Source organism: Echiichthys vipera (genome assembly GCF_963691815.1).
Source record: "Echiichthys vipera genome assembly, chromosome: 5".
Taxonomy (NCBI): Eukaryota; Metazoa; Chordata; class Actinopteri; order Perciformes; family Trachinidae; genus Echiichthys; species Echiichthys vipera.
The window spans coordinates 5,278,102-5,305,671 of NC_139830.1; the positions used below are offsets into that span (position 1 = coordinate 5,278,102).

General features: G+C 43.7%; 1 protein-coding gene across 3 annotated transcripts in view; it reads left to right on the top strand.

Moving 5' to 3' along the window:
- The first annotated feature begins 42 nt into the window (after positions 1-42).
- pax3b (paired box 3b) overlaps positions 43-27,570 on the top strand; it is a 27,781-nt gene continuing 253 nt past the window's right edge. Inside the window, exons 1-9 of one of the 3 annotated variants that reach the window (XM_083914068.1) lie at positions 43-507; positions 1,288-1,523; positions 1,724-1,853; positions 2,263-2,406; positions 16,437-16,636; positions 17,542-17,707; positions 18,636-18,841; positions 22,305-22,589; positions 26,860-27,570. The exon at positions 26,860-27,570 is cut by the window's right edge and continues 253 nt beyond it. In XM_083914068.1, the coding sequence (XP_083770194.1) occupies positions 423-507; positions 1,288-1,523; positions 1,724-1,853; positions 2,263-2,406; positions 16,437-16,636; positions 17,542-17,707; positions 18,636-18,841; positions 22,305-22,589; positions 26,860-26,877 (1,470 nt within the window). In that variant the 5' untranslated portion in view covers positions 43-422 and the 3' untranslated portion in view covers positions 26,878-27,570. Of the gene's footprint in view, positions 508-1,287; positions 1,524-1,723; positions 1,854-2,262; positions 2,407-16,436; positions 16,637-17,541; positions 17,708-18,635; positions 18,842-22,304; positions 23,031-26,859 lie in introns of those variants that run through there. The other 2 variants (XM_083914067.1, XM_083914066.1) reach the window with 2 other exon arrangements.

Below are 27,570 nucleotides of genomic sequence, written 5' to 3' on the forward strand. Positions count from 1 at the left end.
ACTTTTGACGGTCTCCTCTCACTTTGAACCGGGTGTCAACAAACAACAACAACAATACTTTCGTCCTTATCTGCACCGCCCTGGCAACCGCATCCACAGGGGCAACAAACACTGGAGGAGACTGAGAAACGAACTCCTTTCAACACCAAAACAAAATCATTTCTCCTCTTTTTTTTGTCGTCTTGTTCGGCTCCTGAGAGAGTTGTGGCTGTCCCGGGACACGGGTGCTTCGCTGTAGCCCGGTTGCGGCTAACCCTCACTGGGGCTGACCGAGGCTACCTCACCTTTCCAGGAAGCTTCATCAAAGGCGAGACAACGACGAGCTCCTGCTGCAAAGCCTGTGTTGGAGCAGCAGAAGCAGCAGCAGCAGCAAGCAAGCCTCCCCCATAGGAGGAGGTATAGTCACCGGGGTTGTTGGAGGTATGACTGCGTTGGCGGGGTCAATACCCAGGATGATGCGACCCACGCTGGCTCAGAACTACCCCCGCAGTGGCTTCCCCCTGGAAGGTAAAGCATCAAAGGAAGGTTACTGCTCCTGGATGTTGACGGAAGATAATGTTGGTTTCAGTGCTTCTTAGTGATAAGGTCACTTTTTCTTTTCTGTAGCAACATAGGCCGCCTTTCACCCAGTCTGCTCCCAAACCTCGGCTCGGAGACAAACTTTATGTGCTGCAGTAGTTTTATTTCATAGGCTACTTTACTGGTGACTGAACTGCCATCATTGGTGCATCATTGTTTTATCGCTACTTTGTTTCCCACAATTATGGTGTAATTTTAGCAACTTTGGGTGAACTTGTTAGTTAAAATGTCAGATTAAATTATAAGGCTATTAACACCACATTAAGCATTTGCATAGTCTTCATAATGTTAATGTTTTAACGGGATACTTTTATAACTTCACAGCTATGGGCTGTTGCGTAAAATATTTATTGTCAGCTGTTTTGGAGCAGTTAAATAAAAAAGCCTGCTTTATTATTTATTATTTATTATATTGTTATTTGTCTATACTGCCATACAAAGCAAAAGTGCTGAGAAATAATTTAAACAATAAAAAATGGGTTTAAAGTTTGTTTACTATTCCAAACAAATGAATAGTTGGCACACCTATGATGTACTGTGGTTTGCCATGGTGTCACTTTTATCCAAATCAATCCTAACATCCATAGTTTCAAGCCCCAAACTGTGCAGAACTCACGCTATTAGTGATTTTGTAATTACTGCACAACTTCTCCTTTATGCACTGGATCCCTTTGGTGACACGTTCCTCTCATATGTTTGATCCAATAGTGTCCACCCCGTTGGGTCAAGGCCGTGTGAATCAGCTCGGAGGAGTTTTCATAAACGGCAGACCTTTGCCCAACCACATCCGACATAAAATCGTAGAGATGGCCCACCACGGCATCAGGCCGTGTGTCATCTCCAGACAGCTCCGGGTGTCCCACGGCTGCGTGTCCAAAATCCTGTGCCGGTACCAGGAGACGGGCTCCATCAGACCCGGGGCCATCGGTGGCAGCAAACCCAAGGTATGGACCAGGGAAATACGAGTGTTTATGTGAACAGCATTGAATAATTTGGATTAAAATGACATTGGATGCTTAATTCTTAACAACTAAAGTATGAACTTGTTGATTTTGAAGCTATAGCCTATAAAGGCAATGTATTCATGTGCCCTAAGGGCCACAGCAAAGTGAATAAACACTGCCGCTTCTCTGACCTTTTGTAGCAGGGGACAACGCCGGACGTAGAGAAGAGAATAGAGGAATACAAGCGGGAAAACCCGGGTATGTTTAGCTGGGAGATTCGGGATAAATTACTGAAGGATGGGATATGTGACCGCAACAGCGTTCCTTCAGGTAAAACAGTGCAGGCATGAATGTATTGAATTATATTAGTATTAGTATTATTATTATTATTAATAGTGTTATTATTATTATTATTATTATTATTATTATTATTATTAGACCAAGTAGTATTGGTATTTTCATATTCTATAAATCTTTAACTTTGATCACAACAGGTCCTTCTCTATTTAAATATATATAAACAAACAAAAATATACATTTAATTAATCTATATTTTCTTCCAGACTTTCAATCTTTTGGTGAAATAAATATTTATTTCATATCAATATTTTTAAGGTAGTGCAAATTATTTTAAATGAAACACTTAACGAGTGTCATTGTTCTTGTTTTTTAAATGTATTATATATATTTAATATTCCTATGTTTGTAATTCCCCCTTGTGTTTGAACGCACCTCACAGTGAGCTCCATCAGTCGCACCATGCGGAGTAAGTTCGGGGGGAAAGGCGACGAAGAGGAGGACGAAGAGGAAATCGAGAGGAAAGAGCTGGAGGAGAGCGACCGCAGGGCCAAACACAGCATCGAAGGCATCTTAGGAGACAGATGTGAGTGCACCGCTCGGGCTGCCGTGGCTGATGTAGGAGGAAATAGCTGGCTGTTAACTTTATCTGGGCTTATCTCTTTCTATCAGTGACCCCGTTAAAGCGCTGCGGATGCACGTGTAATCAGATACGGTCTCAGTGAGTCCACATGGGAGGACTTTGGGTATATTTTTTATTTATAGAAATGCTAAAATGTCTATTTTAATATTAGTATATATTGTAAATGTGATAATTAGTGCATTTATTATAGAGGAATAACCTCCCCAAACTCTAGTATCCAGCTCCTCCGACCTGTTGATTGCTCATGAGGTGTAAGGCAGCAGAATGGTTTTACGCAGTGGTGTAACTAGCCTCTCTGTGGAGCTTTAGCGTGCTGTAAAGTTGCTGGATGGGGGTGGAGAGTGTGTGTCGTCCTTTGTTAGGAATTCTTTATCGACCATATCTCTCTGGCTAATGCTTTTCCCATGAGGCCGTGCCGTAAATCAAACAGCAGGTGATGGCTCTGCATGTGCGGGGGAAAGGGAGAGTGTGTGTGCAGTGTGCGGGTGTGTGCGGGTGTGTGCGTGTTCCCCAGTGGTTTAAAAGCAGTGTCTGCCTATAAGGATGCACGTATTAGAACATTTTTTTTTATTCTTGTTGGATAGTAAATTAAAAAGAGAAGCCAACAGTATAAATCCGTCCACTATATTTCAGTGTAATGCCTCGGTTTGGCTGTGTGTTTGTAGCTTTCACCATTATTTAATGCAACAAATCAATTTTTATTAGTGTTTCAAACGACAGCGTCCACTGTAAAAAGTGACCACCTGCACACGCTGTTCAGCCTCACGAACGCAATGTATTCTTTTTTAAATAAAAAAGTAGTTCAAGTGACTCAGATAACTTACTTTTCCAATGCAATTTAATTTGTTATTTTCTAGTGGATTTGAAGGAAACACTAATTTACCCAAATTAAGTTTTTAAAAGTGTCAGAATGTTTATTCTCAATTAAGAAAAACGATCCCTCCTTCCAACAAATACTCTTTTATAGATGCTACAGTGAAGCCCGACACATTTTTTTGGTGAAACCCAAGGAATTAAACATAGTTTCTTCTCTTCCTCACTGCAGTGTCACAGACAGTAGCCTATTGGAGGTTTGAGAGTAGTGTGAGGCTCATTATAGTTATGGATTAAGCTCTATTTAAACGTCATTGCTTTACTTTCTTGGCCTGAGTCATTAGAGTGGAAATTCGTCACGCTTTAATTTGGTACTTTCCTAAATTATTACCACCTCTATAATGGATCAGTCTCCTCCTCGGTGAGTGTGTGTCTTTGGAGAAACTAAACTAAAGCTAAACTAAAGCTGCTGCTGCTGCTTCTGCTGCTGCTGCTGCTGCTGCTGCTGCTGATGGTGATGATGGCGATGGTGATGATGTGTGTGTCATCCTTTACTAAGGGGAAAACCATTTCATTATTTTTCTTTTCACTTTGGGTAAAGTTAGGCTAATTAGACTTCTCCAGTGGGCTCAGTGTGTGACAGCTCATGTGAAATGAGACAGGGTGGAAAACACTGGAGGAGGTGACAAAGTGACCCTTTAAAAGTCTAACTTGTTGCCATATTGGAGCTAAAGTGGAGAAATAGTGACTAAATATTAGACATTTTAACTCTTAATAAGCCAGTCACTTAATATGCTAATCCATCTGCAGAGGCTAAACGACCCCTTTCCACCTTTTTAAAACAGCTGAAGCAGCGAAATGCCCACCATTTCCCCTGTAAGCACCTTCTTCTGTCCCCCGCATCAGTGAAACCGGGGAGGAGAGATAAAGGACTCCGGTCTGAGGAGACAAAATGTCCCCCAGATGAGTTGATCAAACATTTGTTCAACGGTTTCCAACTCCTCACAAAGACACGCCTCGCGCGCACAACGGGACGCTCAGGGATGAACTTGGGAGACAAAGACGCGAGAGTCTATTTGCGGCTCACGCTTGGGCTGCGCGCGGACAAAAGGCCAGCTTGGAAACAGCTTTGGCCGCCGCTAAAGAAGAAGAAGGCAACCTGTTTATAATTCAGTCAGAGAAAGAAAAAAAGCTTCTCCACAGAAAAAAGCCCCGACAAAACACACTATGAGGCCGCAATGAAGGATGAATTATTCAGGGAGCGCTCCGGCACGGTTTAGAGCTTTAGAGGGCCCGTTCACCGAGAGAAAATGGCCGTTTTCACCTACAAAATGTTTCCTTTCGGGGTCGGCTAAAGAAGCCCTCTGCCATTCACAATGACAATCGAGGCCTCTGAAATCCACTCACGTATTACCCGAGGATGCGTGCTCGCCCCCCCCCCCCCCCAAAAAAAAAAACTCGCACATGCGCGCAATTACGCACGGACCACTTTCCTTGGATATAAAAAAAAGTCAAATGTGGAATGTGTTGATAAAGGCGCGTGCTTCCCTAGAGTGCGCACACACATTTGAGAGCAAGTCCACAACAACATGTAGGTCAACGCAGACTGTAATTGAATCTGCGGTGTCTTTAAATAAATGTATAAAAAATAGTTCTGTTCCTTTCTGACGCCAGTGAACTTTGGATAACTTTATTGCTGTCCTTTTCATTAAAGCAGAAAAGGCGACATTGTTCGATCCCGCGGCTTCTCGTGAATCCCAGTCGCTTGTTTGTCATAATATTCAGACTGTAATTGGTCAACAACAAAAATCTGAACTCCTCCGCCGTGACGGATGACGCTAATTATACCGCTCCGTCTGTAACTCACGCTCTATTATTGCTTCTTTGATGGATCCCGGGCCTTGACCCCTCGAATATTAATAATGTCCCCTAAATGATGTCGATATTGTGCTATGTCACATTTAATGACGAGAGGGAGTGTATTAAAGAGTGTTTTTGGTGAATGGGGACCAATGTTCTCCCCGGAGAGCCCCGGTTTGGCCCGGAGCGCAGCTTCACAATGGGGGCCACGGCCACCCGTCCTGCGCTGCGCACAACTCCGAGGAACTCAGCCACCCCTCCCCTGCGCTGTACCTCCTCCTCCTTTCCCTCCCTTCTCCACCACTTGCTCCCCAAATCTCTTCAAGCAGATTAAATCGACTCTTTTATTTCATCTCACTTTCATCTGGAGAGCAACACCGCCCCTCTCCCTCTGTTTCCTACTTTTTTCCCCCCCTCTCCGTTTGTCTCAGCCTGCGGCGCACAGCGCGTTTCGTATCTGGGCTCCATCCTCTGGAGCGCACAAAGGAAAGTCAGTCCAGTTCCTTAAAGTTTCTAATTAAGTTCTTTAAGAAGCTTTTGCGGGTTGATTGTAAACACATTCATATATCATGCCTGGAATATATATTGCAGTAACTACATCTGAATAGTAATTAAATTAATTTACATTTATACTTGTGGAGCTGTTTGCTTTGGAATAACACATATTTTCTTTTTAGTACAATATAACTCGAGTTAGTGTTTATTATCAGCAAACGGAATAACTATCAAATGAACACCAGTGCATGTTATTACATAAATAATATAACATGCAAAGTTTTTAGCCCTGATTTTCAGACTTTGAAAGGTCTCCAGAGCATAAATATACACAGTTATATGGTCAAAGGTGAGTTATTTTACAAAGGCACACATGTATACACCCTGTTGCTTCATTCATTAAATATTGAATGGTAATAATTAAAATGCAATCAAAAGAAATCCCTCCCATGTTCCAGCACATATTTATGTATGTGGCAGTGAGGTTGGCCCTCCAGGCCCTGTTTGTGGGCTGTCCCAAACTCCCAGCCTCACAGTAATTAACCCTGGAGACAAAGTTAATGATTAAAACAGTCACGGTGTCCCCGCCTCCTCCCTCCTCCTGCTTCACATTTTCACAGTGTATCTTTTAGACTCCATACTTAGTTAGGTGAAATTAGCCAGATAATACAGAGGAGCCTTGTTGAGGGCCGATACATTTCCATTTAAGCCAGCCGTGTGTGCGCGCACGCATACACACGACCACATGCATACACACGCACACATACACACGCATTCCACTCTGCAATGCAAACAGTCAAAGGGATAACTTTATTTGGTGAAAGGAGATCCTGGAAAGGGCTAATTGAATAAGCCCGGGATCTTTGAAAAACCCCTACCATGGTGAGCGCAGTCATCATGTCATAATTAGGTTTATTGAGGCGCATTCCTTCAATCTGCCTCCATTCCCCCGGGCTCATTGTATCCAGGGCCCAGGCCAATGGCCGGGGGACAAAAGGGAACCGTGAGCAGACAATACATGAAAGAGCCATAAAGATTTAGCCGGCTTTGTCACAGAAACGGAGTAGGACTTTGTTTGTGTAAATAATGCGAGTGGATGAAGAACTTGGGGTTTCTCTGCCACTCGGGGTGAAGGATGGCGTGCTGCAAAAGTTATATGCGGGCACACACTGGATCGGTGCCAGGGGAGAGGAGGAGGAGAGGACCGAGGAACGAGGAGTGATAGGAAGAAGCGAGGGAGCAGAGGTGGAGGCAGAGAAAGGCTTGAGAGCACAGACGGAGCAGTGTGGTTCTGCTGCGTGATGATAGTGTTTGATATTTTACAGCAGTCTGACTTTTCTATTCACTTTTGTACACCGGCTGTGTGCAGTTGCTATCTATCTTACAACTTTTAAATACTCCAACTCAAAAAGTGTTCACCTCCAAAATGTATTATTTACTTTTTAATATTTTTCCAGTTGCCCATTATTATATACAGTATTTTGCTTACTAAATGGTGAATGCGCCCAATTGTTTTGCCTTGTTGTCTCACTTTTAAAGCAGCGATCTGATATATGTGCGCAGCTGTCGTCAGCAAAGTTACCAATAATAAAAGAACACACAGAATTAACTAGTTAGAGTGTTAAACGGTATATTTAATTTAAATGTAAACTGAAATGCTGAAACTTTTAGTCAAATAATCAATCGACAGACAAGATGAAGCAACTAATCTGGTATGGTAACTACATGGATTCATCGTTTAGGTCTATTTTTGAGCAAAAATGCCCCAAATTATCTCGTTCCAGCTTCTCCAATGTGATGATTTGGTGATTTATCTGAAATATCTTTTTGGTTTTTGACTAGGGATCGGGTAAGAGAGATGACGACACTTTGGGCTTATTTTGTTTTAATTAACTGACCAACTGATTCGTTGAATAACTGAGAAAATAACCAATAGAGTAATAATGGAAATAATTGGTAGTTATAGTCCCAACAAGTTGCCAGCTACTGTTTGTGTCTTACAGATGTGACAGAAAAAAAAGACAGAACCAATAAGCTCTCAGTCGGATCTTATAATAGCTATTGGCTATTACTGGCCTGAGCCAAGTGTCTGGTGAAGAGGGCTCTGTCTGTCCATTGAAAGAATGAATGTGTCACTCAGTGAGTCCCTGGGCACGAGGGCAAAGAGGGGCATTAGGGCCAAGTGGCGAGCATCAAATCACTCTCGTCTACCCCGGGGCTCTCTCTGTCTCTCTGCCCTCTCTCCTCATCCCTGAACTCCTCCCTCTCTCGTGAGCTTTTTCTAATAAGCCCATGCATGATGACTATTCAAGCATGAAAACATAGTTATCTGCAAATGAATGGCTGCTCTATGCTTCATTAAAGCCTCTTTTTCCTTTCACACTCTTATTGTGACCCTCTGATATCAATTCAAAGGGCAATTAATGAATGCACACCAACTTTGAAGTCAGGGTGATTTCTGAGAGGGAGGGGGGCTTGTGCGTGCGTGTGTGTGTGTGTGTGTGTGTGTGTGTGTGTGTGTGTGTGTGTCGGGGGGAAGGGGCAGGGGGTATTTGGGGTATTCCCCCTTCAAGACCCGCGGTAGCGCCCCAGCCTTCACCCGTGATGGACTAGCCACATTGAGCTGAGAGTGAGCGAGCCCCAAAGACGGTTTGAAGGGAGTGAAAGAGTGAAAAGGCCCAGCGAAGGTCAAGTAGAATGGCTTGCCTTAGAATAAGGCCCCTCTTTATCTGCTGCAAGTATGCACTATAGGCACAACAGCTGGGGGAAAAGGGGGGGAGAGAGGTTGTTTTTAAATGTGCATGAGTGTGTTTGTGTGTGCTTCTGAGAGAGTAACGAAGAATGTGAGCGAGTGCATTTTCCTCTCATGCATCTGTCTGCGTGTGTTTGCCAGCGTGGTTGCGTTTTAATGTGTGTGTATGCGCATGCGTGTGTATCGGGGTTAGGGTTGAGTGTCAAAGTTGGCGGGGGCCAGCCAGAGGCCACTAAATGCAGCATCTAAGTTGCAGATGGGGGGACAGGCAGCTGTCAATCACCTGACTGATGAAGCCTGACTTTCATTCACAGCTTTGTTAACTAATTAGACCGGGAGCTTTTGTGTCTCGTCGGGAAAGAGGCTTAAAGTGTGTGTTTATGCTGTGGTCATGCATTGCGGGAATATATTTTGTAACATTCACAAAACTCTCAAACTTGAGGGCACCAAGCGGACAAAGAATTGTCACATTTAATGGTCCAATATTGTAAAAAGTGAGGTTTCAAAGTCTTTGACAGGCATAGAAATACCGTAAAAGTATCCAGAAATGCACACAAAGAAGCCTTTAAATGAGCTGTCAGGAGTTCTGTACCGTTGTGATGTCACAGATATACTTTATATAGGAGGAAAGTGCCATTACAGCCATTCCCCCGCTGTAATGATGATGCAGAGGCGCCGAGGGTGCAGATGCGGATGACCTGGAAACACTTACCAATCAGAGAAGACTGGGCTTTTTCTGGAGGGGGGGTCGGGAGCGTTTCAGACAGAGGGTGAATATATCTTCAGGCAGACCGTGTGAGAAAGATAATGCATGTTTTTAACATTAAAGCACGTTAACATGTTCTAGTAGAGACCCAAAATGTAAGTATGAACCTACAAATGAGCGTAACACGTCGCCTTTAATTGTACAGGTGTTTGAGCTTTACGGCTCACGCTACAAGATGCAGTGTGCGACGAAAATAATCAATTTGGTTCAAGCTTTTTGAATGAATGTACACCTCTGTAGAACTTGATTACAGGTATTTCCTTGTTTAAAAAAAAGGGATTCTCTGCCAAACCAGGAGTTCCTTCGTAATATTTACCATCTTGAAAGTTGAGGTAAAGAAGTAGGAAACTCGGATCTACCCCTCAACGATGAACCATGAATGCAGCATTATACAGTACATTACCGCTTTTCTAAATGTCTCACTGGATCTTGGTGTACTTGTGCTTTCAAAATTCATAAAAGGACTTCCACTGGGTCAGGATCTTTGTTAAAGCAAAGTTATGGCGTTGACGATGGCCTTACAGTTTCTTCATAACATAGAAGTTTAACAGCTCCCGTAGGCAGCGGGGTCGGCCTGACAGCAGAATTAAGAGAGATGAAACTGAAACTGAAACGTCCTCCTTGTCAGTTTAAAAAAAATCTGAGCATGACAGTTAACCGGCTAACAGCTCACCTTGTTGGATTTCAACAAGCGCCCCCGCTGGAGTTAAAAGCGAGTTAAAAGACAGAGAAGAAGTGCAGGGTCACAGGGCCACGGAGGGTCACTCTCCCCCAGTGCTACACAGGAAACAGGGTTAGAAACACATTTAGCTAGAAATGACAGGTAACCATTTCCTCATACCCTCAACTCCCATAACTCTTTGTTGACAGCATAATTTTTTCGTTGCATAACAAGGTTGCGACTGACGACAGTTTGTTCACATCATCTTTTTTTGTGTAATCGCAATCCCATGGTAAAAAACCCTTAAACACACACGTGCGCACCCAGTTCTCGACACTAATTTACAGGGCCACTGTGAATTTTGAAACTCCCCCTTAGCAAGTCAAGTGAGTTCACCCTCCACCCTCCACCCCCCGCCCCCTTCCCACACGCATACACACACAAAAATCCGCATGCGCACCCACACCGTCTTTTTTATTTTTTTTGAACCCACCAGAAAGAGTCACAGATGGGTCCATAAGCTGTCAGTAAAGCCATTATCCGGCCCGGCATCTGTCTTGACTTCTATATACTGTTTAATGCAGTCGGCCAGTCACTTAGTCCCCCGGCTGCTGAATAGGAGCAGCATGGTCCGCCCGCCCAAATAAATGCTGCGTTTGTCTCCTCTGCCTTTTGTTTTGTGTTTTTTTGAGAGGAGTAGGTGGAGGGAAGGGGAAGGGGGGGGGGGGGGGGGGAAGCAACGTGTCGGAGGCTCAATTTACCCTCACTTTTAACCAAAGCCCCCAGAAGAGTTACTGGGATGTCCGAAGAGGGGTGTAAAATAGTCCACATATGGTCGCTCAATTCCCCCAAGTCCCAAAATCCAACTTTGACACATCCCCTTTCACACCCTCTCTATCTGTCTCTCATGCACTCTTGCACACGGGCTCAATGCACACTGTTTCATGTCGCAGTGGACATTTTTTAAGCCTTTGTATACCCATCCGACTGCCCCCCCCACCCCTCTAAAAAAACAGCAATGCTGAAGTCTTTCCAACAGTCTGTTTCAGCTAAATCCTCTATTCTCCTCCTTCCTCTCTTCCTTGTTTTTCTCTTCCCTGGGATGGCGTTGCACGGTGGGATCCATTTTGGACTTTTCTTGGCTCCGGAGAGGTTGTTTTGGCTTGGAGTCCCATGCACTGTGTGCCTCTCAGGGCTTCAGTTTGGTTAAATTAAACAGTTTTCTTTTCTCCTCTAACCCCTTCCAACCCTGCCCCCCCCCCCACTTCCAACTGCTCCTCTCTTATTTTGCGGCTTAATGCTCCTCGGACTCCCGGGCGATCTTGCCGAGGCTGCTTTTCCAGGCCTTCTCCTGCTCAGATAATTTTACCCTTTTAAGGCTCATATTTTCCTCATATTTCGATGAACTGACAAGAGCCAGTACCACGTCTGCAACCCCCCCCCTGCTTCTTTTAAAGTTGAGGTGGAGCAAAAGTATACGGAGAGAAGTGAAGTGTTTACAGGGGCTATAAATACAGCATTTTAAGATACAGCATATGTATACAGGCAGGCAGCGATATGACGGTTAGAGTGGATAATTTGATTGGCCAAGGCTATTTGACAGTGCCAAATAGATGTGATCAGATCTTAGGGATAGCGAGGCGATGACGGCAAACGGGGCACTCTGAAACCACAGGTTTTGCAAGGTTGGAAAAGATCCGGGGGGGGGGGGGGGGGGCAGGAGAAAGGTTTCAGCATGCTCTACGCTTCCCTCTCCTCCTCTATGTCTCAGCAAGAGAGGTAATATATATCCTGATGCTGATTTAGCATTATATTTCACCGTTCACAAAGATCATTTTGGAAAGCATTGTGTGTGTCTGTGTGTGTGTGTGTGTGTGTGTTTGCTTGACCACACTGAAAGGCATGTGAGCAAAGGGTGGAGCACTGTTCTATGGACACTCCATAGAAGAGACGCCTCAGGGCTGACAAGCTCAATTAATGTCGCCTTAAAGTGCATGTAAAATGAGTGGAAGCCCAGCACTGCGGACAAGGTGTGTGTACGAGATCATGTGTTTGGAGTGCTGCAGTCTTTGTGTGCGTGTTAGTGTGTGTTTATTAGCCGAGCTGTGGGGAATAGCGAGCTTTGTGGGGTGATTGGGTGGCTGTCCCCCGCCTTGGCACAAGTTTCGCCACCACAATACTCTCCACACCGCACAAGTCTTTATCACCTGCCACTTTAATTTGCATCACATTATATTTTTGAATTTTAGGCATGACGTGTGTGATGCGTGCGGCAGCAGAATAAACTTCTTTTAGGTGTTTTCTTTACAGCAATCCAAGCGTTACAGTGTAACAAACATGCAAATAAGTCCAGAAAGTTACTGTGAGTTTATAGCTAAAAATGTAAAATTCTGGTGTCTTCAAAATGTAAGGATGTCAGAAAAATGATCATCCGTCACCTAATCGAGTTGCATTTACTACCTGAGAGCCAGGAAAAGTGACTTTTAATAGAGAGCTTATTAGCTTTAGCATATAGAGTATTTTTCTGTCTTTCAAAATTTAAAAGCAGCAGATTCATTTAGGTTGATTTTCACCCAGATTTGATGTCTAAAAGTATCTAAAAGTTGATTTTCCATTAGTCCAGATAAGTTCTTCTTATGTGGATGATTTCTTCAAAACAATGATTCCACATTATTTTAAAAAGACAACACATTTTACATCTTTAAAGTCTAGTTTCCCATCATCTTTGTGCTCTAAATATCTGTTTAATCTCATTTTAAACCTTTTTAACCTCTCACGGTAAACTGATAAATGTATGTATTTTCCCAGGTAATGCTCAACCACACCTGGGTAAAGGTTGATTTCAGTACAGCTGTTGTGTTGCAGCAAAGAAAAACTAAGATAGGGATTTTATTTTATTTCAGAGTGAGTACAGAGATGAAATGATCAGCAGGGACGTGCTTCTTTTCATTTCAGCTAGTATCGTGCGTTGAAGAGGGTCCACAAACCGTGGATGTACTACGCTTCCACCAACAACCACATCAACAAAAAACAACATCTAGACAGAATATCCTCATGGGGACGTTTACACCGGCAACAACAGACCCTGTTGCCCCTCTCCGCTGCCATTCCCACCCCCTCAGGTGCTCTTACAGTTCCCTCTGGAGGAAGGGGGTGTTTTTTGGGGGGAAGGGGTAGAATTCCCCCCGGCTGTGCACCCATCTACCCCCACCTCCCCCAAGCCCTCTGCGGAGCCTCTTTATGCCCCCCCACCCCCCACTCCCTCAGATCCCCCGTGGGGCAGGTGACAGCCCTCCACTGTGAAGGGCCGAGGGAGCCATGACGGATTCCACAGATGGAGCGTGGAAATCGCCGGCAAAGACCTCAGCTCTGTGGAGCAACAAAGAGCCTGAGAGTCACAGAGAGAAATATGGGTGGAAAAGGGAGAGAGATGGGGAGAGAAGGGAGACAAAGAGAGGCTGCAAGAGAGGGGTGAGAAGGAGGGAGAGCGACAGAGGAGAAGGTGGTGCTTGTTTAAGGAGGGTGGCGTGCCCAAGTGCAAAAAAAGTTTTGTGGGGGCAAATTAGACAGCAAATGTGCAAGCGTGACATTTTCTCGTTGCTGTTTTTATGCACGCTGGTCGCCATTTTTATCAACCAGTGTCGTCCCATCGGCTGTACGATGCTCTCTCGGTATCATTATGTTGCACTCCCCCCACTTCCGCACAGACATCGTTATCACTCCGTCCCATCGTCTTATCTCAATGCATCTTAACATCAGGTGATGTAGCGGTCCGAACAAAGCAAAGTGAAACAAGTGAGCCAGCCTGAGTCCTCTGTGAAGGATCTGATTCAGGATTGTATCTTGACTAGACTCCTGAGACTTCAGAGGTGCCACTCTGTCGCTTCTTTTGAAACCTTCTCGAAACCCCGGTAGCGGTCATAACCGATAGGTAATTCCAAAGTGATTAAGGATTTTCCCGGCCGCCTCAGCTTTCCCAGGGCCCAAATCCCTGTGAAATGCGGAGGAACGTGCATGCTGCTAAAGTCAGGGGGGAGCGAGAGAGCATTCCTAGCAGCCCTCCTCCATGCAGGAACTGGAGGGGGAGGCTACAAAAGGCCTCATCTCTTGTTTTTCAGCCATCCCGTCCAAAAACTCCAAAGCCCCAGCCCTCTACACCCCAAATTCCTCCCCTACCACCTAAAACACGGGTCCTGTAACCCCACAAGTCGTATTAAATGTTGGTTTTATTTTTTTTGCTTGGTCGGGAGTGACGTTGCGTTTAAAGCTGGAATGTTTTTTTTCGTCACGGCACCGTGATAAAACTCCAAATCAGCTAATGAAACCGAATCTTTAATCCTGCTGCCATTTTGAAGTGTCCTCTTGTCCCCACAGGCGAAAGTGGCGTATCGTTCCTGTTAAAATGCTAAATTCAACACACAGGCTGATAAAGAGCTAGCGATGTGCGAGTGCAAAATTGCAAGATATTCAGCAAGAGGCTTAAGCCCAATGTCTCCATTTCTTACGCTTCCCCCCTTTGAAAATATTTTACCTATTGCCTCCCTCATGCTTGAATGTTTCTTTACCAATTTGCTCCTAATGCATGTTAAGTTGACTCCCACTGCTATTGGTGTTGCGCGGAGAGAATCGCCGAAGGGGGAGAGAGGATCAGTTTCACATGAGGGGCCCTGAGATATTTGGATTCTCTTGTATTTTATTGTTGCTTCTGAGGGGGAACTAATACAGTGTTGCACACAAACCTTCCCCTACACTGAGGGGGAATTAATTAAGGGTAACACAAAAAGTGGGCGCTTTGGCCTTGGTGAACTCAGAAGGCAGCAAATGAAGTGTTTGAAGTAGTGAGTTAAAAACCAAGCAGCCGGCTTATAGAACAACGCTCACAATAGTATTAATACCGATGTGAGACAGAGATGAAAAGTGGGAACACAAAAGCTGTCAGGACGTAGAATATCAGCCCAGCTCAGTCAGGCTGAAGATCACACTCGACGACGAGTCAAAAATACAACTTGTGTATTTTAAAGTACTCCCCTTCTTCTTCTTCTTCTTCTTCTTCTTCTTCTTCTTCTTCTTCTTCTTCTTCTTCTTCTTCTTCTTCTTCTTCTTCTTCTTAAATTTGTGTTTATGAAAAACGACTCACTCAGTTTGCTTAAAGGTTTATCTATTGTTTTGTTTTCTATCTTTTCGAAATATAAAGAAGAAAGAAATATAATACGTAGGATATCCATTCAGTCAATCCGTTGATTTGTATATTCAAAGTTTATGTCGTGTATAACGCAAAAAAGGTCAACTGTTGTGTGGTAACAGCTTCTCAAATGTGCGGTTCGCAGTTTTTCTGAGTTTGGTAAAATTGGAAATAATAAAAACTTTTAATAACTTTGGGGTTCAGACTGTTGACCAGACAAAACAAGTAATTTGATGATGGCACCTTGGACTTTTCTAAATGGCCTTTTTCACTATTTTGTGACATTGTGACGATTGAAGTTCAGTATCAGTTCAATTCAATAGTTTTATTAAACTTTTACACTGAAGGTGTATTTAGTATGTGTGTCAGACATGAGGGGAGTTGGTATTAGTGTATTAATGTTGTTCGTTTGACATTAGACTTCAGATATAGACATAATTACTTTGGTTCTAGTAAATTAAAACTGGACTTGAATCATCAGTGTAAATTAGTACTAAACACATTTTTTCAGACTAAACCTTTTATGCCCCATTTAGACTCTGGACTTACATCTTAGAGATGTGAGATTGACCCTGTATGACATCTGATTATCACTTGAAGTCTGAGCCGCTGCAGAAAATCACCCCGTCTGTGAAAACTTGTGACGAGACAGAGAGAGAGAAAAGAAAGTAAAATCTACTCCTGCTTAGCTTAGTTTAACGCAAGCAGACAAGCAGTCACCTGACTCAACTGTTGGTCCTTCATCCAGGCAACCGCTCCTACTGTCCACACACACACACACACGCACACACACACACACACACACACACACACACACACACACACACACACACACACACACACACACACACACACACACACACACGCACACACGCTCAAAGAATGGCCCCTGGATCCAAATTAGCCTTTTGTGTGGCTTTTAGTCCACCCGTCCCCCTGTGGTGCCTTGGGAATCTTGTCCAGTGGGATTATTCCTGAGGCTCAGAATATTCCTTCTGAATGGAGGTCTGTTTGGCCACAAGACCACGAGGAGGACTGATGCCTTATGGTGTTTGTGTGTGCGTGTGTGTGTGTGTGAGTGTGTGTGTGTGGGAGGGTGTAAAGAAAAGAAATAACCCACCCTCTGTAAGTGAAAACTATAAGTGAACAAGTGAAAACGAGACATTTCAGGCTTCTGTTGAACGTTGCAGCCACCTTCTTATCACGCTCTATGACATCAGCATGTTTGCTCTTCAGCAGGGTTTCAAAGGTGAGGTGTTCACTCTAGGATTTACTCTGTTAAGCTGAGTGCGTGTGTGTGTGTGTGTATGTGAGGTTATCAGGAAGAAACCGTTCATCATCTCGGGGGGAGACAACATCAACGTTTGCCCGATTACATGTAACATGATGTACTGATATACGGAGAACATCTTCTTATGTTTCCTTTCTTCTGTGTTTTGAGCAGCGAGTCACTCAGATGAGGGATCGGACGTGGAGTCAGAGCCCGATCTGCCGCTTAAGAGGAAGCAGAGGCGCAGTCGGACCACCTTTACGGCGGAGCAGCTGGAGGAGCTGGAGAGGGCCTTCGAGAGGACCCACTACCCCGACATCTACACCAGGGAGGAGCTCGCCCAGAGGGCCAAACTCACCGAGGCCAGGGTTCAGGTACGAGGAGGCACATAAATATGTTGTGTATCCATACCTACAACAAATGTTAGATTTTTTAAGCAGCTGAGGAGACATAAAAACCGGAGGAAGAAGCTCGTGAAACAAGTGGAATTCGTATGATGATTTTTTCAAAGAAAGGGTTTCATAAGCTCAACGGTTGTAAATTTGGTCTGCGCTTCACAGAGAACCGTGAAATCCTTCAACAGGAGTTTGAACCGGAAAATGTTTACAAGATGGCGGCGACACTCTGTGTGACCTAACACACCATCATGCACTTATTAATGAGCAGTTCTTACTATGAACATCCCTCTCACACACACTTTGAGACATAAAAATTGCGTTTTTATATGCTCTCCGACCATTTAAAGGCAACTTGCGGATCTCAGCACATAAGCACAAACACACACACACACACACACATGCACACACACGCACACACACGCACACACACACACACACACACACACACACACACACACACACACACACACACACACACACACACACACAAACACACACACCCTCACTCCCAAGGGCCCAATCTGGACTTTCCTATTTCTGAGCTGGAGTCCAGTAAATTCTCCTCCACAGGCTCCATATGGGAAGTGTAAGCAGGCCCAGCATGAGCCCCGTCCATATGGGCACGGCATGTCATTCACACACTCCACTTTTTTTTTCTCTCACATTGTCTTTCACCTTCCTTTTCGGCTTCACGCTCTGATAGAACTGCGAGAGAAGTAATTTGTGTACAGCATATGTTAATGTATATCCGAGTTACACTTGCTGATTTCATTGTGACGCAATAGTTATGTTGTGTAAGATCGCGACGCTGTAGAGAAGAAAAACCGTAGACTGAAAAAACAAAAACGCAAACTGATCGGACGTCTTCGTCCTCCTTCTAGGTGTGGTTCAGCAACAGGCGGGCGAGGTGGAGGAAACAAGCAGGAGCCAGTCAACTGATGGCATTTAATCACCTGATCCCCGGGGGTTTCCCGCCTTCAGCCATGTCCAGCATCCCCCCCTACCAGCTCTCTGACAGCACCTACCCCCCCTCATCAATAGCACAAGGTACGAAATGAGACATGTGATTAAAGCAGCGTTTAAGAAATACGTAGTGTCACAAATCATACCTCATTTCAAAGTATTCATTCCGTTGTTGGTGTTAATAATAAACTATGGCAGAAATCTTTGATCTTACTATATGCAGATGACACACTGTTTTTTTTCATGCTATCTATTTGGTTTTAAAGTAACTTTCCAAATTCAATATGAATAATTTTTCAACAGAGAGACGTGTCAGCATTTACATCATTTATTTGAGGTTGAAGTAAATTTAAGTTTTAACAATTTGATGGCATCAGTCAGCTCTTATCTCAGGGCTTCTCTCAGTCTCACTTAAAATGAATGTATGTGTTCATGACACGGAGAGATGGATGACTCTATTAATCCCTAGAGGGCAATTAAATCTTTAAAATAGCCACATGCATTAAAATACAACAGCCTCATGAACACACGGCAGTCGTGAGTTAATGTCCTTAGTTTAAATTCTAAGCATTTTCGTGCACAATCAATAATTTATTACTGAACAAAGTGTATTCTGACAGAAGTATTGCTATTCTTTATTTGCTGAAACGGTTTCTTTTAGAATTGTTTGTTGAATTAAAATAAGCTTTTAATACGACTTTAGGAAATAATTTTGGATTAAAAGAATAAAAGCTTTTCTTTGTCAACAGACATGTTCTCAAATGTAGGTTTATACTTATGCCAGCAGTTTTGTTTATGCTTAAATGATGAGTCAGCACAGTAAATTTGATGTTTGGTTTGTCAGATAAGGGTAAGACAGGAAGTGATGCGTGCTGTACAGGTTTTAATTACATTTTTTCTGATCCCAGTATTAACCACTTAGCAGTTATGTTCTGCAACTTTTTACCTGACAGTCCTTAACTCTCTCTCTCTCTCTCTCTCTCTCTCTCTCTCTCTCTGATGCCTCTGGTAGTGTCGGAGCCCCCCAGCACGGTGCACCGGCCCCAGCCTCTCCCTCCCTCCTCGGGCCACCAAGCCACCGGCGGTGGAGGGCAGGTAGAAGGAGGCTCCGCGTACTGCCTCGCTTCCGGGCGCCACTCCTTCTCGGGCTACTCGGACAGCTTCGGAGGACCGGGGAATCCCATGAACCCCGCCATAGGGAACGGACTCTCTCCACAGGTGAGACTGCAGGCCTGAAATACGCGCGTTTGAGCTGCTAAAGAAAAAGAAATGTGAAACAAATCAATTTAAAACATTTTTTTCAGGAGGAAATCTGTTGAGACAATGTGATTTGATTCCATAAAACTACTAATATTCTTAAAATTCTCGATTCTTTAATGTAAGAAATTCGACCGAAACAAAAACACAAAAGTAACTCTAGTCAAAAGAATTATTTATTATTTTTACTTAACAGGAATTAGACTTGTTTGTCACTGTACACCCCTCTAGAGACTCAGATAGTTTTACTTTCAAGCATGATACCCGTAACACGCCACACCGGAGCTGGACAGAATTATGAGTTGAACATGATTTCAAAGAGCTGAACTCTTGAGGTATGTCAGACACCCACCTTCACACATTACGAGAACTTTAAAGAGTCAAACACTCTTCTCAAGTAATATTTCAGGCAGGTGTGGAGCACATAAAATGCACGCGCTCCCTGCTTACCGACTCCTCAGCTCGCCAACTACACGCCATAAACTGTGCGCTCTACAATCACACACTCCTCTGCGGTGTACTGGCGGATGGGTCAGAGAGAAAAGTAAGATGACTCTAGGAGGACAGAGGACAATCGAGTGTGTGACGAATGAGAAGTGAAAAGACAATTACGGCCAATTATCCAGGCATGAAGTCCCAAGGTCCCTGCACCTAGACAGAGGGTACGAGAGAGGAGACAGAGGAGTCAGAGACCCTAACAGGCAGAAAATGAGATTTCAGCCTGGCACAGTCTGACTCCTCAGAGAACAGGCCGCAGCAGTGTGAAGGCGGACACACACACACGCACACGCACACACACACACACGCACGCACACCAATACACATAGCTCATAGGTCCACATAATTACAGACACACACACACATCCAGAGTGTAGATAATTGATCAACTCCATGACATTTTGAGGATCAGTTAAGGATTTTGCAACATCTTTAACACAAATATTACACGACATGCTTGAGCAGCATGGCTAAGTTAACTTTTTTGTAACCTTCTGTTTAGATTGGAAGATTGATTACTGTATTTTCTTTTTCATCGTGTCCAATACAGCAGCAATACAATGAACTAGGAGCAATTTTTAGGTCACAAATACATCGCAGTCACATTTTGTTGCACGTGTTTGGATCAATACGTGTGTTGTAAGAGGATCTCAACCCCTGAAAACATTATTTGAGTCCATCCTGATGCTTTTACACATTGAACAAGCATCATGCATGCTTACAAACATGCAGGTACACCGCCGGGAGCATAAAACAGGAACAAACTCCATTTTACTGACAGTATTGTGCATAGCGGCAACCAGACACAGCGTCCTCGCGGTCATGTATATGTGCACAAACACTGCTACACACTCCCCGCTATGCTGTACCCTCGAGGGAAGCTTCTCGTGATTGCATTCTTACAATGTTTTCCTCGACATTCCTCCATGTGAAAGCAGAGGTTCTAATTTATTTGTATATATTTCATACAGCGGGAAAGGAATTTCCCGTTTCGGATGCCCCCTCCCTCCAGACATTCTTCCCGCTAACTCCTGGACGCACTGATTCAGGCCACTGGCAACAGCGAAGTTACAATATGAAACACCCTGGATGGGCCAGCCAGCAGGCATCTCATGAGACAGGGATCGGCTCCGGAGAGAGGGATGATGGGTCGGGGCTTGGTTAAAGAGATAGGGAAGCAGAAATAAGCATAAGTCACCAAACTAGGATCAGTTTAAAGAGCATGTATCTCTTCTCTATGTGTCTGCTTTAAGCCGAAGCGTATCCTTACTCTCTTTCTGTTTTAAACCAAACCCTCCGAACGCAGGTTAATTTTTTAGGAAAATGTTACCGGCATGAGAGGAAACACAACTCCCCCTGTCCAAATCAACATGGACTCCTCCATTCACCTCCCCTACTTGGGAAATGATTTAAGCAGGACCATGTGTGTGTGTGGATGTAGAATAATATGTCACTTAAGAGGGCCAAGAGGACCCAAAGTGCAGCGTACCTGCTTCTTATTAGGACATCTGGAGGGAGCCTTGAGGCCTTCGCTATGTTGACAAGGAGGTGGGATATGATACATTTAGAGGTAGCAGATTCATTTAGTCGTACTTTCATAAGTGATAGAGCCAGTCTCAATTTCTTATTAACGGTTTACAGAGCGCTTTGATGATGGACAGGTAGAGTCAGCGAGCGTCGAAGGGGGGGTCGGCACTGTCGAGTCTGTTTTGAAACCAGTGGAAACACTTAGCCCCACGGCTCTTTTCCGTCCTTCGCCGGCCAAAGAATATTCTCCCCAAATTTGATTATCTGGTCGCTAATAAAGACCAGGTCAAGGGATTTCTCCAACTGCAAATCTATTCAGAGCTGAGCGGGGCTGAGCTCACACAGACCTCTCTTTTGTGTTATCGTTGTCGGCATATCTTTCCCTGAGATAAGTTGTTATCTTGTGCCACGGCTTTCTTGGAGCAGTGTCAAAAAGACATTTTAGAATAAGTCGAGCCGTGGATCTGAGACAAATTGCTTAATTCTTCCTTTATGGTGCTATCTCTGTCTGGGGACGGGCTTTCTGGGAGCCTTTTGATGTCTGCGACAGGGGGATTTCCTATGTGTGTCTGAGTATGTGTGTGTGTGTGTGTGTTTGTGTTTGTTTCGGTGTCTGTGTTGATACACACTGCACAGACTCCTGTGCTTGTACACTGAAAAAAATGAGAGATATTTAATATATTATAAAGCCTTGTCAGAAACTAAACACACAACAGAAACATGTCTTTCACTTCGGATGCTCCACCCTTCTTGTCTTATCCGTGGAAAATATTTCCCCCTATCCAGCTCGGGTCAGGGCGGAGGCCAGTCACAGTAATTAAACTATATCCACATTGCAGTGGTGAAATTCAGCCTGTTGTTCATATTTTCATCGATTTCCACATGAGCAAACAAATAGAAGTCGACAAATCCATCGTCTTCTGCTCAAAATCAACTCAAGTTTAAAGTATTAAATACCGCAACATTACCACAATTAACATCAGAGCCATGCACAGTGCAGACAGTAGGACCAGACCATAAAAATCTCTTTTATACCGATATACAGTTGGTAATTTCATATCTCTTTATAGCATGTTCTCTGGTAATTCAATAAATAAATAGTCTTAATGAAATAACCACATGGTAAAGCTTTTTTTGTTGTGCTTCTGTGTAAATTTAAGTGAAAAATATTGAGTATTTTCTCATTTTATTAAGAACTTGATTGAAAAATATCACATTTTCTGAAGGATGTAAGTTAGGATTGCTTGTTATTATCAATCACGAAGACGCAATTGTTCATAACGAGAACTTCGATATATGATTTTATCACATATATCACACTGAAAGATGATAAATGATCATATCAAATTACCTGACAGTATATATAATACACCTCAAAACTAACCCTTTGTCCCTCCAGGTGATGGGTCTGCTGAACCCGGGCGGTGTGCCGCATCAGCCCCAAAGTGACTACGCCATCTCCCCTCTGACGGGCGGCCTCGAGCCCCCCGCCGGCATGGCCGCCAGCTGCAGTCAGCGCATGGATCACATCAAGGGCCTGGAGGGTCTCACCAGCGTTCCCTCCATGTCGGCTCTGCCCTCCCTGCCCAGCTCCCAGTCCTACTGCCCCCCCTCCTACAGCTCACCGGGCTACACCGTCGACCACGTGGCGTCCTACCAGTACGGCCAGTACGGACAAAGTAAGGTCAATAGACTTCGCCTTTTTTACTCTCACCTTTTAAATTACACACCCACACATGCATGAACAAATCCAGCATTCATACCTTATATAATGATTTAGTCTTTGATTACACATTTGTAGCAGTTAAGGAATAAAAGTGAGCAGAAAACCAATAAAGTATCAGGAAGAACCAGAAAATCAAACACAGAAAGACATATTACACTAAAGCAAGCGTACACACATGCTGTTTTTACAAATATGCTATACATTATATAGCAGACTAAGCTTCTCAATCCATATTTCTTATTTAAATCCAATAACAGCAAAGACTCAGCTGCTCAAACTTTATGATAACTTACGAAATCTGACGTGAATGGATTATGAAATTCTCTTTAACACTGTGAAATGGCGATCGGGAGGTTGCCGTGGGGGTTGAGTTTAGGCAACAAAATGTGACAATTAAGTTTATGCAACAAATCCTAACTTGGTTACGGTTAGAAATCAGGTCGTACGCCATTAACGCCATTTGAAAGTGCTGTGTTTTGTGACTTATCCACCATGCCGACCCTCCTTCCTGTGCACATTTTTGCGCTCTTATACAGAATGAATGAGGACAGACAGTTTGGGAATAAGCTTTGATTTATATCTGGTGCAATGAGTGTATTAAGCATTGTACCTATTAAATAAACACATTTTAAAAAGTGCATAATTTCCTTACAAATGAGTATAAGTGTGAAGTGGAATCCAACAGAAAGACTAAAGCCCAGTACCTCAAAATTGTCAGTACAGCACTCAAGTAAATATATTTAGCTACATTGAACCGTCACCACTGTCAGTCCACTGCATCCACACTGACGGCATCTAGTTTATAATCTCTAGGTTGTGCTTCGTACGCTTTAAGGACTGGGACACTTTTTTGGTCCTGACATGTAAACTGTAATCACACTGAAATAGGGAAGGGCCGATGAGCGTCAAGTGTTTTTGTCCGAGTGCAATTTCAGTCGATTTATAGAGAGATCTGGATAACTCACATTTTGAATTGTTCTAATTAAAATAGATAGTTCATCATGCAAAATTGATACGAACGGACTCTACTAGAAATAAATTATGAATAGAAAAAGACTTGACTTAAAGACAGTATAAAGATGATTGTCATTATGCAGCTACAGCTTGATTCAGTGATGATGAGCACATTATGTAACGATGAGGGACTTTACAAAGTGTTACAGTAGCTGTGCGGCTCTCGCAGTGGCTGACGTGTTTAATGTGTTATCTGTCAAACTGGAACTTTTTTTTTTTTTTAAATATGCGTGTCTCTAGGTTTAAAACAACAAATTCACAGTATTGTTTTTGTTTAATCTATGACCTTCAGCAAGTTTTTTTTTTTAATTTCCAGAGAAATTAAGAGAGAGAAATTTTATTTTCCAGAGCAAACCGCTGACTGGTTTTACGGCCTTTCACTTATTTCAGTCAGTCGATACAGTGTATGATTATCGGGGGCTTGGGTAGTCCAGCAGTCTAACGCACACGGCATGTAACTGCAAATTCCTTGCTTTGATTCCAGGGAAGCAGATAGGCCGCTGCAGCACGGCTCGTTAAAGGCAGCTTACATTTGTCCGGGTCCAATCACGCAAGTGTCTCAAGTGTTGGGGTTAATTGTGCAGATCTGATTCCATCTATGAAGCGATCAGCCCAGTGCTGATACCGAAATCTGCGGTTAGCTACGCCGTAGAGTCAGCTCCCATCAGGAGGAAAGTGTAGCCGCAGTAGTACCTGATGGCCCCCCTCAGACTGTTTGCCCTCAGAGAATACCTACCTGTCCAGCAGTGAGAGGGTCTTTTCACTTCACATTACTGTTACTTTAAGGGTTAAAATCAACTTCAAACAAATCTCCCATCGAACTTTGGAAGGCAATGTCGTTTTCCGTCACAGCGTGATTACAGCGGCCGCCGTTTCCAATTTTGGTCCACAGGGGGGTTGACCAATCAGGTTCATCCACTGACCTTGTGGCAACCTCAAGACAACCGGGGCCCTTCAAAGAGCGTGGCAGCGGTCCAACGAGTCTGACTGCATGTAGCTCTGTGCGTGTATCAAATGAATATCTGACTTCATATCCGAGAGCAGCGAATGTCTAATGAAATATCGCGGTTAGGTATCTCAGAGTGAACAGAATAAAGAATTAGGGTGACACACATGAAAAACCCTAAACATGTGGCGCGTACACACACACATACACACACACACAAGCTCAAAGGCAGCCACCAGGACAGCACGCACACTCACATACACCTCCACAGCGTTAGCAGTCCATCTTGATGTGATTAATCAGTGCGACTGGATAGCCGGTGTGCGGTTGGGTTTGCTGCAGCGGAAAGGTCCTTTCTGGGGGTGGACGGATCCTAATAGCCTCTGGCAGGGCGGCTATTAGAAACAGGTGCTAGGACTGAGGTCAGCTGGGGAAGCAGTGTTGAGAGAGGGCTGCTCCGGGATCCAGCGCTGCACAGTTCTGACGACACGTAGCACTCACTGGACTGCCTCTCGGAAACTACAGTGGTAATCCATGAAATACTTGTTTTGTTTTTATTTTAGGTTATGTCCCTGTTGCTAAGCATTATTGTTCTGTTTGTATTTGTCTCTTTTAACAGCTCAACCTCAAACTGATACTTAATGACCTTAACTTGCTTGTAACCACTTTGTTGAAGTGATGACATGTTTTCAGAAGATGACATCTGTAAAACGTTCTTAAATACAATAGAGTTTCTCTGCCGTGCATCTGCGTTTGGTGCTGGATGGACTTTTTACACAACTTCTCTTTTGGGAGTATACCATTTTGTTCATTAGTGGTGTAGTCTGACCTTTCTAAACACGGGTAACACAAATGTGTAGGATAAAAACAACAAAACAAATGCACATTTTTGAGTGCAGCCCATTTGACATATATCATTTATTTTTATTAGTGATAATAATTATTTTTGGTAATTTCCGGGTTTTGTCAACATCAGTTTGTGACGAAGGGAAGGTCAGTCCTTCATTACTTCTCTACACACTGAGTTTTAATAAGAGGGAAAGACAAAACATATATTTAAACTAACTAGCTATCATTCATTCATTCATCTTCAACTGCTTGTCCCTGTCGGGGTCGCGGGGGGCTGGAGCCGATCCCAGCTGACAATGGGCGTGAGGCGGGGTCCACCCTGGACAGGACGCAAGTTTATTGCAGGGCAACTAACTAGCTAAAAAAGGTTGATTTTGAATTTAGTATTTTTGTTATTTTTTACACAGCAGCGGGTTAAAGTAAAGCCAGTGACGGCGAATCACAAGGACTAATCAATGCATTGAAATTCCAATATAAAATTCTCCCTGTTATTTTCACTGGGGCGACTATGGCTCAATGGAAGAGTGGGTTGTCCCCCATTTGAGAGATAGGTAGTTCGATCCCCGGCTCCTCCAGTCCACATGGCGAAGTGTCCTTGACACAAGACACTAAACCCCAAATTGCTCCCCGTGCTGCGCATGGGTGTGTGAATGTGGTGTGAATGGTTAGATTAGATGGTATGTAGACGTCCACTGCCATCAGTGTGAGTGTCTGTGTGAACGGGTGAATGTGACAAACACTGTGAAAGCGCCTTGAGTAGTCAGAAGACTAGAAAGGCGCTTTATAAGTACAAGTCCATTTACCACTGAGGGCACAATTTAAAAAAATATATTACACGATGGGTATTTTAAAGGTTGATTCCAGCCTGTTTTGAGACAAAATGTGTTTAAACTGTACAGTTTAGAGGTCAGTAAATACATGAAATACAAATGATTGTGAGTGAGCAGCGTGGAGAAGGCTTTAAAGCAGCGTTTAGACCGAGTTGTGAAATGCAATTTACAGGAAACACAAGTGAAAACACATGTGAACAACGACTTTACCGTGGTCAAATTCGGTATATTTTTGGGGGTGGTTGACTTGATGTACACTAAATGATGCATATATGTCACATCATAACCCGGGTATAAAACGATTTCTGAGCATGTTTAGCTTCTTCTTAGTGTGAGAAATCTCGTGTTTTATTTGAGGCGTCTTCACACTTCTGTTCTCACATCTCCCTCCATTGACCTTGCCCCCTGAGCGCTGTTATCACATGCTATGCTAACAATAGCCATATGTTAGCGGAATGTCACGCTAAAACATGTGCCCGAAATTTATTGCGGACATATATCTCTTTTATTATCCCTCTTTTCTTAATCCCTTTTCACTCGTAATTTAACAGCTGCTTCATCCTTCTTTTTTTTTTCTTTCTCTTCGCAGGTGCCCTTTCTTATCTGAGGCATGAAATCACCTGATCACGTGCTTCGTGTACAGCCAATGGACATCTTTTTTTATATATCTGGACCAAAATCGACTTTTTGCTACCATTTTATCAGGACACATCCTCTACTGCAGGATGTTATATTATTAATTCTTGTTGGAGAAACGGACAACAACAACAAAAAAAGAAGAAGGGACCACAAGAAGGACTTTCAGACCAAATAACTGTTGATTGACTGTGAGCGACAGCCGCCGATTAACTGTGAACAGTGCGTCGATATTGTAGATGAGCGGCGGAGACGTCAGCGCTTAATGAGGGCGGTGCAGTGGAGCCCGGACCGTCATCGGTGTCATGAAGAGGCACTTTTCCACAGGAAGCTCAACTGACCAAACCACCATCCGTGGACTCTGTGGGGTCCCAGTGAGGACAGCAAGCCTCGCATCTCTTCGTCACAGCCTGCAGGCCATTGAGTCGACGCTTAAAGGAACATGTTTACATATCTTAGGGCCGCATAAGTACATATGAAATTCCATGTATCTCCAAATTAATCCCCAAATTGTATCTGCTGAAAGGGGGGGAAAAAAGGGCTTTGTTGATATTTTTCTTGTATGCATTTATTTGAGATCTCTGCGTCCCACACATGGAGAGAAATTCCAGAGACGGAGAAAACAAACAAACAAACGGGTTGTATTGTATCAGAAACTCTAACG